This window comes from Austrofundulus limnaeus, unplaced genomic scaffold (assembly GCF_001266775.1).
Source record: "Austrofundulus limnaeus strain Quisiro unplaced genomic scaffold, Austrofundulus_limnaeus-1.0 Scaffold3, whole genome shotgun sequence".
Lineage (NCBI taxonomy): Eukaryota > Metazoa > Chordata > Actinopteri > Cyprinodontiformes > Rivulidae > Austrofundulus > Austrofundulus limnaeus.
Window position 1 is genome coordinate 6,638,132 of NW_013952405.1, and position 18,167 is coordinate 6,656,298.

Genomic DNA, 18,167 nt, shown 5'->3' on the forward strand with positions numbered 1-18,167 from the left:
AAATTATATAATAATGCTATAAACATCTTTGAGTCATAATTTGATTTTGTGCATAATCATGGAATTAATAGCTATGTGGCTATTTTGATGTTTACGACAAGAGCAGCTTTATCACAAATCAGTCTTTTCATTTTGTACTTAAATGTAGACGTTAAAATTGAGAAAAATGGTTTTATCACAGAATAGTAAAATAAGTTTAAAGTTACTTCAATGTTTTTGACCCATCTCAGTAAACATGAGACTGTTTAACTGTTTTCTGGCTTCCTGTTAGCTGTTCATTAAATGTTGTTCTGCAGTGTGTAATTATGGGACTTGAGCTATGCAGTACATGCAGATTAGAACTGGTTGTAACTTTACTCTGGGTGTGAAGATCTTCAGGATAAATGTGCCTTTCTACCCTGCAGGTTGATCTCGTCGGCTCTGAGAAACTCAATAACTCTATGGGCTTCTCCATGTTCTTTGTGGGCTTGGGCTGCCTCACGGGGCCTCCTTTGGCAGGTGAGTGGATGGCTTCTTGGAAATCCTTCCAAGAGTTATGCATGTGTGGACTCATTTCTCCCAAATGTACACAAACATGTCCATGAGTTCTGCATGTGTGTTGGATGAAAGCCACAACAGTATTTCTCTTCCAAATGATACGTTGCACGGAGTTTGTGCGTGTTTCAGTGTGAGAGATGGTTCAGAGGGCTGAAGACAGGAAGCGTGTGTGGTGAGAAGAAGTGGTGCGTTAGGGAGGTGATTGACAGGTTGACGGCCCCCCTGCTTCATATTTTCACTCAGCCCTGAATTCCTGGAAGTACCTTAAAGTGTACGAACATGAAAACTCAAAACATACAGTAGAAAAACCAGCAGTGCTGGTCTCAGTGCATTACTGGAAATCTGGATTTGCTCTGAGGAGCCTGCACACAGGGGTTACTGGGTCAGAGCCTCAGAATAACAGGACCGTTTTCGTGGAAGGCCCGAGTCACTTTATTTAACTGATTGCAGCTTGCCTTTTGTAGTCTTAGAGAGCTGCTTCTAATCTGGGATCAGTTTTTTGTTACACAAGTTTTGCATCTCTGTCTCAGTGTGTGTCTAATGGCTTAAAGTCGTCTCCAGGTCAACTAAAAAAAGATAACAGTACACCTGATCTGCTGAAACCTTCCTTAATATGTGGAACACTCAACTCAGTTACATATCTTCTTGTGATTAACACACAAACTAAGCCATGCTTTTTATTTTTTTTCATTCACTAGGTCAGAGGTCTGAAAGCTTTACATCACAGCTTTACCACCAAATAAAGTTTGCCTAGAGCCACAGAATGTACTTGAGCCATGAAACACAATTGATTATTTTTTATCTATATACAAAAGCTACAGTTTAGGTTGCATTATATTGTATGCATGACTTTGTAAGTGATAGGACAAAAACATTTTCTTTTACTTACATACTTACAGTATATTACCAAATATGACACTATAAAAAAAGAGTAGCCCAGTTATAAGTAAATAAAGCATTAGGCTGCAGTCCAACGCGTTAAAAAGAATGAACATACTGTAAAAAGTGAGCTCAGTTTCTTGGTTTGTTTCGGAAATATGATGTTTATTTAAAAAGAAGACCTCAGCTTCTATTTATTTCAACTTCTTGGGTAAGTGGCTCTTATTGGAGGCGTGCCTTTATTTTTATTTTGCGCAATGTTCAGACAAACTATCTGTTTCTACAGACGTACATTTTGATGCCAATAAAGATGTATGTCAGTCTTTAAGCAAAGGTTAATCTTAAGCAAAAAACAGGGCAGAAAAACTACTAAAAAACACTTCCTATTAACAGTTTAAAACAGGCTATAAATATTACAGAGGTTCAGGTCCCACAGGTTGCAGATACCTGATCCAGGTATTTGTAGGAAAGTAACTTTTAAACCCTAATTGTTAACATTTGGTTTTAGTTAAAGTCATTTAAGCTTTGGCATATTGGTTCTGTGTTCAGGAATCTCCTCAGAGAAGCACCTGGATCACAGGGAGTGAAATATGTTGAAGGGTCTCTTTAGGGTGGTACAGAAATAACTTTAAACTCTGTTTACAATGTCCTCCACTCCAAAAAGAAACCTCCATTTGGCTGCAGGTGATTGACAATATTTAACCTGTTTTCTTCTCCTGAAAGAGTATCCTTCTGAAGTTGTCGTCTCATTCTTTTTAATCAATGACGATAACGAACATAATATGTTACTAAAGGTTAGATAAGTAGGTGAGGGGTGAAGAACTGGGTCTGTTAGCAGGTTTAATTACCTAAAGCTCACCTTATGCAGCTCAAAGGAAGGGCTGGACTGAAAAAGTTGAACTATATTAACCTACATTTTCGCAAAACATCTTGGCAATAAATAGACATTATTGAACATTTCTTGGTGGCCAAAAGCTATTTTTAGAATCTGATTGGTGCCAAACTTGTGCAACCAAATATTACTCAACATCTTTCAAAGTGTTTTGGAGAACTTAATTCTGTTTGGTATTTCAGCGTTTTAACTGTATTGATTTTTTTCTGTCTTTACTCTCTTTATTGTATTGGGCTAAATCATGGTGTGGTAGTGTCTGAGAATCATTTACAACAAATACACTGAGCAGGGCCGGCCCTAGCCAATATGGAGCCCTAGGCAAGATTTCAGGTGGCACCCCTTGTGCAGTTACCTAAATCTCACTTCCAATTTACATCCATTCATATACCAAATAAAAAAAGTTTTGTCTTTGATATTATTTGTCATCTTTAGAAACCAGGTTGTCTAATTAAAATAGTTAACAATAAAATTAATTTAAAACAGAATACCAGAAGTCAACCTCATATCTGACAACATTTGCTGACAGCAATGAGAAACACCTGTTCATGTTAACGAGCAGCTGTGGGGGGAAACAGTTCTAGGGGGGTCCAGAAGTATACTACCCTAGAAAATTTTTGAAAGATCTACTCAGAACTCTGCATTTTCCAACAGTTTGCAGAGCATTTTACTAAATTCTTGCGATTGATTAAACAACATAAAATATTTAGTATTTTATGATGGTAGAACACTGAAAACTAGACTTTAACCTGAGATCATGACTGAAACTTCCATTATCCTTATTTTGTTTTCTATTTACACATAGAGCACCAGTAATTAGTCTGACAACATCTTGTACTTTTATCATGAAATATCATTCATCTGCAACGTATAATGCCTCATAGTGACAAAGCACGACATGTTACCTTCATAAACCACAGTGACCAGTGATTATTCTACGGAACAAATCTACCATACGCTGATAAAAAGTTATATATGGTGCCCCCTACATAGATGGCACACTTAGATTTGCCTGTATTGCCTATGCCACAGACCGGCCCTGGCTCTAAGTGCTCATGGTCACATGAGATGAAAAATAGTCAGCAGATTATAAACATTTCTTCAGGAAATATTAGGCCTTTTTATTCTAGTGCATAATTTTTCTTACATGGGGCAACAGTGGTGACAAGAGGTAGGGGTTTGTCCTGTAACTGGTGGGTTGCTGGCTCAAATCCTTGCTTCATTAGACTCAATTGTTGTGTCTTTGGGCAAAACATTTCCCCCTCCTTGCCTGCTGGTGGTGGTCAGAGGACCTGGTGGCTCTAGTGCATGGCAGCCTCACCTGTCAGTGTGCCCCAGGGCAGCTGTGGCTACAGTGTAGCTTACCACCTTCAGTGTGTGAATATGTATGTGAGCGGGTGAAGTGTGAAGCGCTGTACAAGTTCAGGCCATTACCATTTACCACATCCATTTGTTGTAATATTCAAAGATAACCGGTTGACATTTTGTATACTTTTGTGTTTTTAAAAAGGTAATGAACAAATACAGTATAATCACACCTTTTGTTGATATGTAGCTCTTTGGATGACCTCAGTTTGGAGAAGGAGTTTGATTCTGATAAGATTCCAAGCTAAGCATGACCTCATGAACCACCATGAAACTTTGGAGATTTGCGTTGTTTTAAGAGGGCAGCAGTCCACTTTGATCTTGGTTCCTTTCAGTCTAGCCGTTGGGTCGTTACCCTTACCAGACTTAAACTCTCCTTTTCCAAAAACTAGGTCATTCAAAGATTTATCTACAACAGGTAAGATAATAATTGTTCATAATAATAAAATAAATTTCAGATTGCCGCGTCTCTCCCAGGTGAAGTTTAGCATACTCAGACACTGAACACGTTTCTGTTTCGTAGGGTTCCTGTATGACTACACGCAGACTTATGACTGCTCCTTCTACCTGGCGGGCCTCTGCTATCTACTGTCCTCCCTCTCTCTGTTCATGGAGCCGCTCGCTCAGCGCTGGCAGCTCAGGAGAAAACTGCCCCAGAACAAGAAGGCCGAGAGCAGCTGTAGGATTAACGGCTGCTTCACTCCTGACCACCTACAGAACGGTGCTGTGTAGGAATGAAATCTGGGGGTGGGGTGTTGATCTTGAGCTAACATGCTCATGATCGCAGGCCCTCAGACCTTGGACCCTGGACTCAAACCTGAAGTGGGGACCTTGGTCATTGTTTCAACAAGCAATACAGTGACACAAGATTGTGGTCTGAACGTTCAAATAAGCCAAAATACTTTGACTCTTTATTTTCTTATTGACATACAACTGAAGGTGTTCACTACAAAGGTAATTTATTGCAGGGAAAAAAACATCTCTGAGTAAGACAACAAAACTGCACCAACTCTGCGTTGTGTTTGAAGAATCGATAATGTGCGGTTGTTGTCAAAGTTTTATCTTCAGCCAGTTCTATGAGGACAATAACAGAAGGAGGGGGCGTGTCCTGAGGAGCCTTCAGCTGTGTGTGTGAACCTGTAAGCACTGTTGTGCATTTTGGGCCAAGTCACTGTTATGTTGGGTGACAGTTCCTCTGACCTTTAACTGGCAGGTAATCAAATTACTGAGCAAATATATCACTGCAGCCGGCTCCCATGTCACAATATGTCATCTTGTAAATGAAGCCAAAAAATCAGGTTTTCCCTGTAGTTTAACAGTAACTGGATTCTGTTGAATTGTTGAAGGCATGTCAACACTGAACTCTCTGATCTTTGAATATTTAGAGTTTTCTTAGCAATACTGTTTTATCCAGCAGAATCTCATCCAGGTTTAACGTTCAGAACCTTCAATTTCTGGCTCAGAATTTTGGAAAACCGTCATTATGGTTTTGATTTTGGTATTTCATGATCCAATTGAGATCAATTTTCTGTTCCTCTAAACCCCATCTTTCTTACTTGTTGCTATTTGCTCACTTTTTTTTCACCAACTTCAGATTTTATTTTTTAAAGTCCAGAAGTTATAATTGGCAACTTTTTTGCCCTTGAAGTTGAGCTCAGATATAAGCTGTTTACGACACCTCCACATACTCTGACTTGATGTTTTTACACTCACACGAGCCTTTCGTATATCCACTGCTGACATTCCTGCTTTCAGCTCTTATTTTTAAACCGACACTGAAACTCCCTCAACATATAGAAGTCAGCAAGAGCACCCGACACTTTCACCAGTTTTACTCCATAAATAGCGTTCGAGCCACAATAAACTCATCTGTCACCACTAGGGTTGGGCAATATTGACAAACATCACAATTAACTGTGACGTTTAGCCAAAAACAATTAATATGATGATTAATAGATGACAATTGCACTTGCATGTGGCTGATGCAGTTCTGGTTCATATTTTCTGGCTTTCCTTGTGGTTTATGTTGGTGTTTCAGGGGATTAAATAGGTTCGTTAGGGTTAGCATTAGCTGCTTCACGCCACCTTCCACTATTGGGCTCACAGGCCTGACAGTGATGGTGTTTTATATACAAAAATACATCATCACAAAGCACTAATTGCAAAGTGGCAAATATTAATTGACAGTTTTACTGATGATAAAGTGCACAGAATACGGTTTTGCCCAAACCTAGTCACTACTCATTGTTGTTTTTTATTCTTTGTAATGATTTTGCTGGAAATCCTTCGCACAAGTAAGAATACTTCATTTCGTGGGGAAATAGCAATAAAAGAAAAGAAAATGGAACAAATTAAAACCTCAGTTGTTGCTTTTTTAAAAGCCACAACTATAAACTTTTTCTCACCTTGTTGGTCACGGTGAAAATGCACATTAACACACGTGTAGATGTGACAATAGTAACACATAGCAGTTCTATGCAAGAGCACACCGACTCAGCATTTTCCTTAAAATCTGAATGTTGCAAACACACCAGCTCCTGAGAGAAGAAGCCAGTTCAGTCATTCCCTACATGTCTGAATTTCTCTCAGCCTGAGGAGTGATGGGGCCAATAAGCTCCACTCAACAGCAGGGTTTTCTGTGCGTTTTGTGTCTAATTTTTGCATCATTCTTTCAATTTTTTTGTATGTCAAAAAAAAAAAAACCTGACCAACTGTGTGTGATGATGAGCACGAAGGCCAATGGGACTGATTGAGAACTGTTGCCCAGACTTTTGCAGCGCTCAGCCAACTTAAAAGTTGCTGTTTATAAATGGGAGTATGTCAGTTCTTTTTTATGTTTTTATTTCATATTTTTGTGATTTTCAGTTTGCTCCTTTGGTTGTCACAGTTGCCTTATGGGTGATGTGTTTTTTTTACTAACTTTCTTGTGAACTCAGCCAAAGATGCATCAGAAACCTTCCTGCCACTTGAAGCCTCACTACATGACTTTGTGTTTTTATTTCTGCCCATTGTCATTTGACTAGCTGAAAAAATAAAACACTGATGTGTTTTATTATGCTGCCCTCTTGTGGACAAAGACGGCTCCTTCTCCAAGAATGCAGTTTCAATTAGCACCAAGTTATTCCCCCTCAGCTGGTTTTCACAATCCAGAGCAAGGCTCTTTGTATTGTTTTTCTGAAAAGTCATGCACAAAAGCTTTTTTTTTTTTTTTTTTGGCTCACGAGCTGCATTCACTACAAGTGGTGATTTGGGGCCATAGAAGCTTCTCCACTATGAACCTTTTGTAAAACAAACAAAAAAACTGTTTAATGCTTTAAAGTGGACATGGTTATCGATCATTTTACTTGTTAGTCACTTGTTAAGTTGAAGGATCTTTATGTGTGAGCAACATATTAACTGAAACCCTGCTGATAAAGACCATTTGAACCCAGTGCCTTTTGATTACGTAACAACTTGTTTCAACAGATGCTCCATCAGATGGGGGAAGCAGGTATTGGTCAACGTTCTGGCTCCTAAATTTGTCAACAACCTCACTCATTCTGCTCCATTCAAACTTGAGGTTTTTTTTTTTGCCTTAAACACTTTTAATGACTTGTGGTTCAGTGTGTTATTTAAGACAACTAAGACCAAGTTATTTACAGCCAGTTAAATATACTTTATTGACACCAAACTTGATAAACATTTCACTTATATCATTACAATAATGTACAATTTTGGTTATATATTGAACATGAATACAGTATTTCTCAAATTCACTTGAAAACATTCCACATGTTATGTCATTACTCAGCATAGAAAGGTTGCTTACAGTAAATAGGTCCAGGAGTCCAGTGTTGCCAAAACTCATTGGTTCAGATGATCTCTGTAAAAAAAGCAAAAACAAAGAAAGCTTTTATTCTGTTGATTTTCAAACGATTTTGTTGAAAAAAAAAATCACAAGCTTCATTCCTTTTGACCGGATGACATGAAGATGTGAAAACTGTTGCTTTTATAACTAATCCCACTAAGTCAGATTGTATTTTAACAGAGATGCTTTGGTGTTTATGAACTGAGCTGATTTGCAAAAGTGCATCACTGTGCACCAGAACTGAATAAATATTTGCAAAAATGTTTAATCAAGGCGTCTCATTAACACCAATCAACTTTAAAAACAGTTTGTGAAGTTTATGTATGGTTCAGCTAGTATCACTTTAGCAGAAATGTTTGTTTTAAAGTTTAAAAGGAAGCTTTTTGTAATGTGTAAAAAAAAGTATAAACCAAAGAAATCAGTACCGTAGCTTAAATATTTTGTCTCAAAGCTTCTTTTTTTTTCATATTTCAGATTATAGATTTCAAATTTGCTACAAACACACTCATTTTACCCCATTGGTGCTTGTTGTATCAGGTTTCATTGATGTAGAAAATAGGCTTTACCTCCCTAATAGCTGATACTGTGGCAGTTCAGCCTGAATGTATTTCCTGTTGGCAGAGCCGAGTCTCTCATTGCAATTACAGTATGTATTGAACTTACATGATTCATGAAAGGCCTTTTAATTTCTGAATATTGAGAGGATTTTGTTAACTTAATAAGTGCATATTGCACTTTAACTAACACTGTGGAAGACCAGGGACAATAAACCACACACAGGTTTAAAGTAGTGAGAGCAACATCAGCACTAATTAACTTCATTGTTTAAGTAAATGTACAAGAAAAAAAATGAAGTCCCAGAAAAAACATGTCTTATTAGAATAAAATGTGTTCCTTTAATGTTTGAGTTAAATTATTTTACTTACCTAAGTTAATAAATGTCTCTTAAAAATATATGCAACATCAGAGTACCAGTAGTAAAGTAACAAAGTACAAATACCTCATTACTGCACTGAAGTAGAATTTTTGGGTATCTGTACTTTACTTAACTATTTTTCAGCCTACTTTTTACTTCGACTTCTTACATTTTCACACAATTATCTGTACTTTCTACTTCTTACATTTTTTAAAAGGCAAGAATTAGAAAGTCATTACTTTTATTTCATTTTTGCTTGTTTTCCTCCCAGCTGCTTATTGTAAAAAATAAATACTATTCATTTAAACTGTGCCTCCTAGATAGAGTGAATTTAAGTGTGGTTGAATGAGAAGTATAATAAAATACTGATACTGTATTATTTTGTACACAAACAAATCATGTCACACTCCAGCAGGACATAATCATTAAAAGGCCTGTACTTAAGTATTTGTTTTTCATGAATTATATTATTGCATTTGGCCGCAGCCCTCTGATAGATTTTCATTTTGGAGAAAAGGTTTGTGCAGCCTTAATATATGTATATAAACTGAAACAGCTGGACTAGTGCATCCTAAATTTAACACTATTTAAATATGAAAGTCATTTGTGCATTTTTCGGGGAGGTCACCTCCTAATAATTGTCCTTAGAGAAAATCTAACTGCTCATTTTAAATCAATCCTTTTACTTTTAATACTTAAGTACAAAAATACCAGATACTTTAAGACTTTTACTCAAGTAATATACAGGAGACTTCAACTTTTACCAAAGTCTTTTTTTTTTTTGGTAAGATACTTGTACTTTTACTTATCACTTTGTGGTACTTTATACAACACTGTGCAACATTATTAAACTGTTTGTAGTAAATGGTTGCAATGTCAGTTATCTAAATCACATCATTCTGTTTTAAAGATAAAAATTTAATAAACCATCAACACCTAAATACCTAATTTGTAATCATTCATCTCAAAAGAATTTAACAATTTGTTTGCTGTGAAACAGGGTTTTTTTGTTTTTTCATTAGCACTTGTCCTGACCTTTACTGGAGGATTTTTCTTCCACTTTTTAGACTAAACACACCTATTATTGTGACAAAATTGAACTGAAATATTCCATAACTGTAGATGGCAGCAGTTGCCTAATAAAAGCTTATGTAACATGACTTCATCCTGCAAGATAAATGTTGCTTTCTCAGCAAGCTAATCAGCTTTTGTTTTCAAAGACCTTATTTGCAATCATTTTTGTTCATCTGACTCTTAAATTGACCAAAGCAGAAGTGTATAAAATATATTAAGGAAAGGAAATGCTAACCTGAGCATTACATAAAAACACAAGTGCACCTTTTTTTGTGTGCGTGGATATGGTGTTTACAGAGAATACTCACCCCCGCTGCCACAGCCACCGACACAGACATGGCCGGCAGCTCTTGTTCATCTTACTCACCATGATGCTGTTTGTGTGCAGCAGTCACACACTGATACCAGCTCCATCCTGGGTACCAACTGACTGACTGTGGGAGACACAAAGAAGCTGCTCCGTGCTTCTCCAGAGGTCCTCCTCAACACAGATTACTAAATGTGTTTTTACTCTAGCAGCTAAAACTGATGGTAGCTGGATTTCAAAACTTTCCTTTCTGTGTCACGAAGCTTTAAAACATCTAACAGAACTTCAGTGAAAGTCGTCCGCTGTGTGGATCCCTTGCGAGTCGTCTCCATCCAGCAGCAGAGCTCAGATGGTGACAGGAAACAGCTTCACTCATCTCCTCTGACAGGATTCAGACGAGCACCAAGGCAGGGTGATGATAATATTCCTAGCTGAGGTCTGAGCCAAACCTCTTTTCCTGATACAAACATCAAGTCAAACCAGATTAGAACTGGTCGAAGGATAATAAAAGACCAAATCAGCCAAAACCAGTGCTTTCGCTGGGTCTCTTCTCTTCAGCGTGACAGTGAACTGCAGATCTATGGGAATTTCAGAGTTGTGTGGCCCACGACCTCCCAGGTGGAGTGTGTTCAACAATCAGCGCTGCGCCTCTCTTGCTTCCTATTCAGAAACTGGATCAACGCATGTGAACGCTTTAAGAAAACGGGACACAGGCATGCGGAGCTCCACCACTTTTCCTCCCAGCTTGCTTCACAGCGTGCGTCTGAAACCATTTCACTGCAAACAAAAGAGCAGGCAGAGGCTCCCCGGTCCTGATCAGGTGCGTGCGTGCCAGCAGGGACAGTCGAAGTGAATCAGAACCGGCCTGTAAGCAAACAGTGATCCTCACAGGAAACACAGGTCTCTCCTCACTGGAGCTAACTTGCAAATTGTCTCCCCTCTTGCGAGCAGAAACAACATTTCAAGTGACAACTCCTTTGAAACATAACAAAGGCATCGCAGCTCGTTTCCTTCAATTCATTTTTCCATCGAAGAAACACTTTCCCTTCAAATGAACAATTTATTGACAAACGGTCACATTAAGTGCCCAAATGCACTCGCAGTTACGTGAACAACTTCGCATGGGCACAACGGACTTTCCTTTCCCATGACATCAAAGCGTACATTGCGCAACTTTTCCACTTAAAACAGAAGTCATCACAGGTGCAGATGGGCTACACAACTTAAAAAGCTGCCCCGTTCAATGAGGACTCACAAACACTAGGTGCGCCTTTTCCTACAGAGGCTTGCAGCTCTGCACTCGTCTCCTCCGAAGTCCACAGTTTCAGCGATGTGACGTTCCCTTGTACATGTGTTTTCATTACATATTAAATCAAACTCAGCAAATTATAATGCATATAAGTTACTACTGCATGACAAATAGAAAATGTCTCAACAAAAATAAAGAAACCATGTTGGCAGGCTTAAGTGAGTTACTGTCAAATGTAAACTTCTAAAATTAAACTGGACATTTACTGGTAAAACACATCTAAAACCATAAAACTGCACAGAGCTAGCAAGTGCACAAACAACAGGTTTGTTACTCTGGACAATATGTTTTCCACTATCTTTAAATGTTCTTATAAATGTGAGACTTGCTAGTTCAAAGGAAATGAAAAGGACTCAAACATGAACACAAAACCCTCTAAAGTTTTGTTGCGGATTAGCGTTTCAGTTTTATATAGATCACAATGCAGAACCATTTCTAAAAGGATAAAGAGGTTCACAAAATTAAAAATAAAAACCAACTTTAAACGTTTAAGAAGTGTTAATATTTCCTGAACTACACTTTGCTCCTTGTTAAGAGACTGATTCCTATGCTAGAAATTTCAAATCTGTTAGTATTTAGCATTCCATACATTGAAGTCCACTATTTATAATGAAATGTGGCTTGCGGGTAAAAAGAACAACAAATTCAAACAACCTGAACATGAATCTGTCACTTACACTGTAATGAAAGTTAATGAAATGGAGGACCTGTTTTTAAAAAGAAAAAAATATTTTTTTCCTCCAATTTTAACCAAAGCAGAACACATACAATTTAATTTTTTTTCAGCAAATCACACTCCTTTCATAATTGCTGAGACATAAATAACAGATGGTAAATGTAACAGAAGTGTGGTCCACTGAAAAAGGGTTGTGTGGGTTTGACACCTCAAAAGTTCAACTTTTCCCCCCACACTAATGACATTATCTATCTTACTAAATAGCTTAAAATGTTCACCTTCATTGTTATGGTAACAGCTGACAAGGCTTTTAAATTGAAAACCTTCTGATGTGAACATACAATATAAAAAGTGTAACAACATCAGAGAAGGATGTAATACAGAACCAACAAGCATGACCTTTTAAGTTTGTCTTTTTTTTTTGGTGGGGGGGGGGGGGTTTTAAAGGGCTAATTCGGTTTTTTTTAAGGGGTGGGGATACAAAAAAGTTATTGACAATCATTAACCTGTTGTAGACAGATGTTTGAACAATAAGACTGGAGGAAGAAGTTAAACTCTGACAGGACTGAGTTAACAATGAGCAAAGTGAAAAAAAAAATCATTGATGAAGAAATTAATATTAAGCTCTATTTTCTACTGAAGTGATTAAAAAAAAACAATGAACAAAGTGGATTGATGTAAAATCATAGTGGTCCATGCAAACATTTAATTGTCTATTTAAATAATTTGTGGGTTTTGCAAGCGCAACGAGTGGCAGCAGCTGGCTGTAGCACTTCTGGTGCAGCCTGAGGAACTTGGAGCAGGAATAAAATATATCTAACACATTAATCGTGCAATGAAAAGCTGAGAACTAAGTAAATATTTGAAACAGTGTTTGCATAAACCATTATGACAAACATGAGAATGGAGTTGTTCAGATAGCAGCAACGCACTCGCACCCTGCTCAAACTAGCCGTTAGCTCGTCAGTCTGGTCGGAATTAAACAGTCCTAGTCCAGATTGAGATTGTTCAAAAACAATCTGTTTACAACAAGAGACAAAACTGTTATAACTTTTATCCACAGAACCCCATTAAAAAAAATCTGAACTATTAAACATTGTGAGAATTATGTAATTTTGACACAGGTAGGAAGTGCTTTGTACTGGATGTGTTATGTAAAAGTTTTGAAAGTCTCACCTTTGACCTTAATTGGGAAATGTAACATTTTAAAGTTATAAATACAGTTAAATCGGCTCAAAAAACTGAATTTAAACTAATGACTCTGAGCTAAAAAAAATATTTTTACAGAAGGTTAAATTACAGGTTTGTAACTGTAATTTAACCCGTTCACCTACTAAAAGAGTAATGTTTAAAAAATAATAACTCAACCTTTTCAGTTCGACAGGAGTGTTGTTTCTTTCTTTAGTGGATTTTGTGGCGACATACAAACACTCACATCATACTACTGTACCCCAAGATGCAGAACACACAGCATGCAATATTTACTGACATACAGTAGATTTTTTTTATTCCACTCGATCTTAATGCATGTTTTTTTTTGTTTTGTTTTTTTTCTTATGATGCACCACGAACCACAATCATGACCAGATAGTCATCTTTGCTTTTTGCCAGAGCTTTAGCAGAGGAATCCAAAAACTGCTGGGAGAAATCACAGGGGGGGAACGCATGAAGAACCCCCGTGTTGTCTTTATCTCTGCTCCCTCCCACAGGCAGGCTGATGACTCCGGCTGCTTGTTTTTGATTGAGGTAGGAGACCAGGTTGCGTAGCGGCCGCTGGGTTGAGGCTGCAGAGTCAGAAGACGACGTGTCCTCGGTGCTTCCAGGAACTGCTAGCAGGACGGCGTAGCCGCTGGGGCCCGCCACCTTGATACGCCGGGACACTTCATCCAGCTTGGGCTGGTCCAGACGGAGGCGCTGCGTGATCTTCAGCTCGCTCACCTGCCTTCCCGTGGTGCTGTCGACGAGCAGGTCGTTGGCTACGTTGTGGTCGCCCTCCAACAGGTGCATGTTGGCCGGGAAGTTGCTGTTCTTCAGGAGCAGCATGCCATGCCAAGCTAAACTGAGTCTGGTTCCGTCCGACTTGGTTGCCTGACCGCTCTTGGAATTGCTTTCAGAGCGTTCTCTCTTAGCGGGTCCTTTGCCACCGTCGCCTAATTTTCGTTTGCGCTCTCCACCAGCTGAAACGGTGCTACTTGGTCCTTTTTCTGAGAGACTTTGACTTTTGAGCCTCCTCTCAGCCAGCCCCTTTTCCAAACTGCTGTGTCGTTCTCTGGCTGGGGAGGCTCTCTCGCCCCGCACCGGGCGCTCTGTATCACTGAAGCGCCCACCGTCTCTGCTGCTGCCTCCGGGACTGCCGTCTGGAGACGCCCGTCTCCGTCGTACTGTCCTCTCAGTGCTGTCAGGCGAGAGGTCCAGGTGACGCCCGTCCTCCATTACGCGCCGTTTGCGTGCTGGTTCACGTCCCTGAACCTCTCGCTCCAAAGACCAAGGCTCCCGAGTTCGCCGCTCCCGGTCCAAATGCTCCAGGGGCTCGAAGGGTGAGGCCCGGACTCGTTCACGGATGGCTGGGTTCGGCCACTCTGTTCCAGGAAAGAGCTCTCTGTCTCTGAAGTGAAGCGGAGGTGGAGTCCGATCTCTGACTCGAAGTGGTTCAGGCGTTGCGCGGTGGACAAAGGTCTCTGCCACCATGTCAAACGGCAGTATGGGCAGAGGCTGCAGGAACTGCTGCTGGTAATGATGCTCAGTGTCTGCGAAGTCTACTCTGAGTCGTCTCTCTGGTCCACCTAGTGGGAAGCCCCTCATATGTGTCCAAGCTGCTTGTGCAGCATCTAAACTTTCATACTGAATATAAGCCCAATTGTCCCCTTTTCTGTAGTCTATGGTCCTGATGGTGCCAAAGCGATCAAACTCTCTGGCTAAGGCAGCTAAAGGAACCCAGGGCCCCAGACCGCCCACCCATAAACGTGTAGTGGGCATGGCTTTTCCATAACCTATCTTTATGGAGTTGCGGCCCACTGTTTTGCCAGACATGCTAAGTTTGGCACGATGAGCCATGTCGAGGTTCTCAAATTTCAGAAACCCATAAGTGCTGGTTTGTCCTCGTGTGGGTCTCTTAATGTCCACTTCTGTGATGACCCCAAACCTGTCAAAGAGCCTCCTCAGGTCTACTTCTGTAACACTTGTGTCCAGGTTGCCTAAAAACAACGTCCTGTTGGCTCTTTGGTCATCTTCTTGAGATATGAAATCCTCTTCCCGAAAAGCAGCACGCTCTGCAATAAAAGCTGGACGAGCCCTGGCTTCAAACAGGGCGAACTCCCTGTCCCGCTCCAGCTCTCTGGGCAGAGGGGGTGGCGGGGGAGGGGGCAGCCGACCCAGCGCCAGCTGCTGCAGCCGGTAGTCCCTGTATCCGAGCCCGGTGGGGGAGAGGGGTCTCTGCAAGTGTCTGTGACTCGGAGCTGCTCCGTACAAGTCCCTCTCCACGGGGGAGCGGCTTCTCCTCCGGTTTATGTAGACCGCCTCGATCTTCAGCGGCCGGTCGTACAGCACAAGCCGGCCTCTGGCGTGTTTGGCGGCCCTGGCGTCCTCCGGCTTCCTGAAGTTTACAAACGCTACTCGCTCGTCGTTGCTGCGGCTTATTTTGACGCTGACGTCGCCGAATTTTTTAAACTCGTGAAAAAGTCCGTCCTCTACGTCCTCGTCGCTTAGCTGAGTGCCGAGGTCGCTGATTTTAAGTGTTTTGTACTCACTCTCGGCGCTGGGAGGCTGAATTCGCTGCTCCACCCGTGAAGCGGACCTCGGTGAAGATGAGTCCAGTGTCAGGCTCAGGCTGTGGTTTTTACCCACAGCAGAGGGGAGACAGCCATGGTTATTTCCAGTCCGGCTGTGACCGTCAAAGTCTCTGTCTCTTTTGTCACCAAGCAGACTCCGTCTCGTAGAGCCTCCGTCGCTTTTGGTCGAACTGTTTCCATTATTACTCCCACTGGAAACCGACAGAGCCCCCATTTTCTTACTGGTCGGGTGGCATCCTCCCCTGTCTCGAATATCGTCCAAGGCCCGGGAACGTTTTTTAATCGGCGACCGCTCTTTACCTTTCATTTCAGCCCTGGAGGAGTCGAACCTCGTGGTACTTGGACTATTTGTTTGTAGTGTTTTCTGCAAATGAGTGCAGAAATATTCTGAAATGACTAACAGATTTATTCACTGGCGCTGCGCTGAAACAACAACAGTCGCCATTTTGTTAAGATTAGCGTGAAGTCCCGCCCCCTGTGTTGTGATTGGCTGGAAAGTGGGTGGAAACATTTGCTAAGCTTGTCAATCATTCACAGAGCCCTTAAAAATGAAGACAAAAAGCTGGTCAGCCTTTTGATCATTTTACTAAATAAATTAGAAATTCTGACAAAGTTAAAAAAAACAACAACATCTGTCATTGACTTAACACTGATTTGTTGTCACAATAGTTTTAAATAAATTATGGAATTTAAAGTTTGTTATGTTTGATGTTTGATTTTTGTACAACCACAGTCAGATAATGACAATGACATATGGTGATATTTTATTTTACTTTTATAAAAAAAACTAAAATTTGTCAGTAGTGGAAACTTGTCAAGAGAAGAAACAATAGGCTATTTTACAAAAAAGAGAGGAAAAGTAACACCTAGTCTTTATTTACACCTAATAACCACAAGATGGCAGCATTTGAGCAAAAGTACATAGACTGAAATATATAACCTTGCAAACGTATAATTTCCAATTCAGCAAGGTCATAAAGAAATGACCATGGAGGCCTTTTTCTGTTTTTAAGGTCAACGCAACTGTCCAGTACATGTTTTAATTAGACCTAGAACACATTTTGGGTCAATATGGTGCCATTTGTTGACGTCAATTACTTAAAAAAAAACTGTAAAAAGGTTTATTGAACCTTCCAGTAGTAGGCAATGGGAAATTTAGATAGGTGCCAGACCACTTTATATTTGCACATCAAATTCACACAAGATGCTGACCACTAAATCAAACCTCTTGTATTTTAATATGTTACCATTTTAATTATTTTTCACATGTATAAGCAGGAAACCCGATTTATTGTTGTATTTCTATGAGAATAAAATAATATTAAAGACTATTAAGAATTTTTTAATTAGCCTTATAAAGAGTAACTAAACCCAAAAACTTTTTTTTTGCAAATAAACTGTCTAAATTCTGCCTTAACGGTATTATCTTTATTTTTCTGTGCAAATGTTGGCATTTTTGTGTAAATTTGTTTAATTCTGCGATATTTTGTCGAAAACCATCTTATTGCTGCCTTCGAAAGGTTGGCTACTGCAGTTGAATTTTCCCATTGGTTAAGATGGTAGGACCCTACATGCTTACTGTATGTTACTCGGTACATATTTATATCACACCCCTGCAGTGGATCAGGAGTTGCTGCTAACAACATGTTAACCCTCAGAAACTGGATCCATTCTGTCCTTCATTACCTCAGCAGCACCTTGAACCAGCAGCTCAGTCCAGTAAGGCTCACACCTGCTGGACTCCTCGCCTCCGTCAACCTCCAGTGACAAGGGGGAGATGAAAAAAAAACGGTCATTCTGTTTGTTTTGTGATAGAAAGCAGACAGGCATCGAGCTGCACTTCAGATTTTTTTTTTCTGTTCTACAGCTCTTTTCAGTGGTGGGCAGCACTAATCTAAATATTAGTTGCACTAACCCTAAAGCACTAACTCAAATATTTAGGTCCCCTAATTCTAAAGCATTAACACACTGAAAATTTTTAGCAAAAGCTAATTCTAAAGCACTAATATAACCCAGATGATACATGGAACTTTCTTCAACATAAGACAGTATTTACTGTGTGCAGAATGTTGTCACTTAGTGCCCTTTATGAGCCAAATAGGAGTCACCCGCAGGCCACATTTGGCCCGTGGGCCTTGAGTTTGGCACACATGACCTTGTAGATAAGTGTGAACATATGAACAAAATGTGTGACAGCTTTCATCCTCAGCTGTGAACAATGTTGTTGATCAATAACCTTTAAAGACCTCAGTTAGTGCTTCTAAATTTAGCCCAAAAATATGGCAAGTGCTAATCCGCTAATGATTTTAAAAAAAAAAAACAGCAAAAGCCCTAAAGCACTAATCAGGAAATTAGTTCCCCTATTAGTACTTTAGTGCTTTAGGGGAACTATGCCCACCACTGGCTCTTTTCTTCCCTCTGCTTGCTTCATTTCTGAATGCATAGATGTGTGAGGAACAGTACAGCTTCTCCGGTGAAACACAGAGAGTAACCAGAGCGATGCAGATATAGCTCCGGTGGAAGACACACACACACACACACACACACACACACACACACACACACACACACACACACACA

The 18,167-nt window shown here is 40.0% G+C and overlaps 2 protein-coding genes across 2 annotated transcripts in view; one reads left to right on the forward strand and one right to left on the reverse strand.

Moving 5' to 3' along the window:
- Positions 1–8,417, forward strand: part of slc16a4 (solute carrier family 16 member 4) — a gene marked incomplete at its 5' end in the record, with an annotated part of 32,605 nt that extends 24,188 nt beyond the window's left edge. The window contains 2 exon segments of the mRNA XM_014019936.1: positions 405–498; positions 4,194–8,417. Of these exon segments, the coding sequence (XP_013875390.1) occupies positions 405–498; positions 4,194–4,402 (303 nt within the window). The 3' untranslated portion in view covers positions 4,403–8,417.
- A 4,011-nt stretch (positions 8,418–12,428) lies between these two features.
- On the reverse strand, positions 12,429–16,211 carry rbm15 (RNA binding motif protein 15). The gene has a single exon (XM_014019950.1). The coding sequence runs from the start codon at positions 15,892–15,894 to the stop codon at positions 13,354–13,356; it is 2,541 nt and encodes an 846-aa protein (XP_013875404.1). The 5' UTR covers positions 15,895–16,211; the 3' UTR covers positions 12,429–13,353.
- Positions 16,212–18,167: the final 1,956 nt, after the last annotated feature.

Coding starts and splice junctions, on each gene's coding strand:
- rbm15 (XM_014019950.1), bottom strand. CDS start 15,894: ATGAAAGGTAAAGAGCGGTCGCCGATTAAAAAACGTTCCCGGGCCTTG.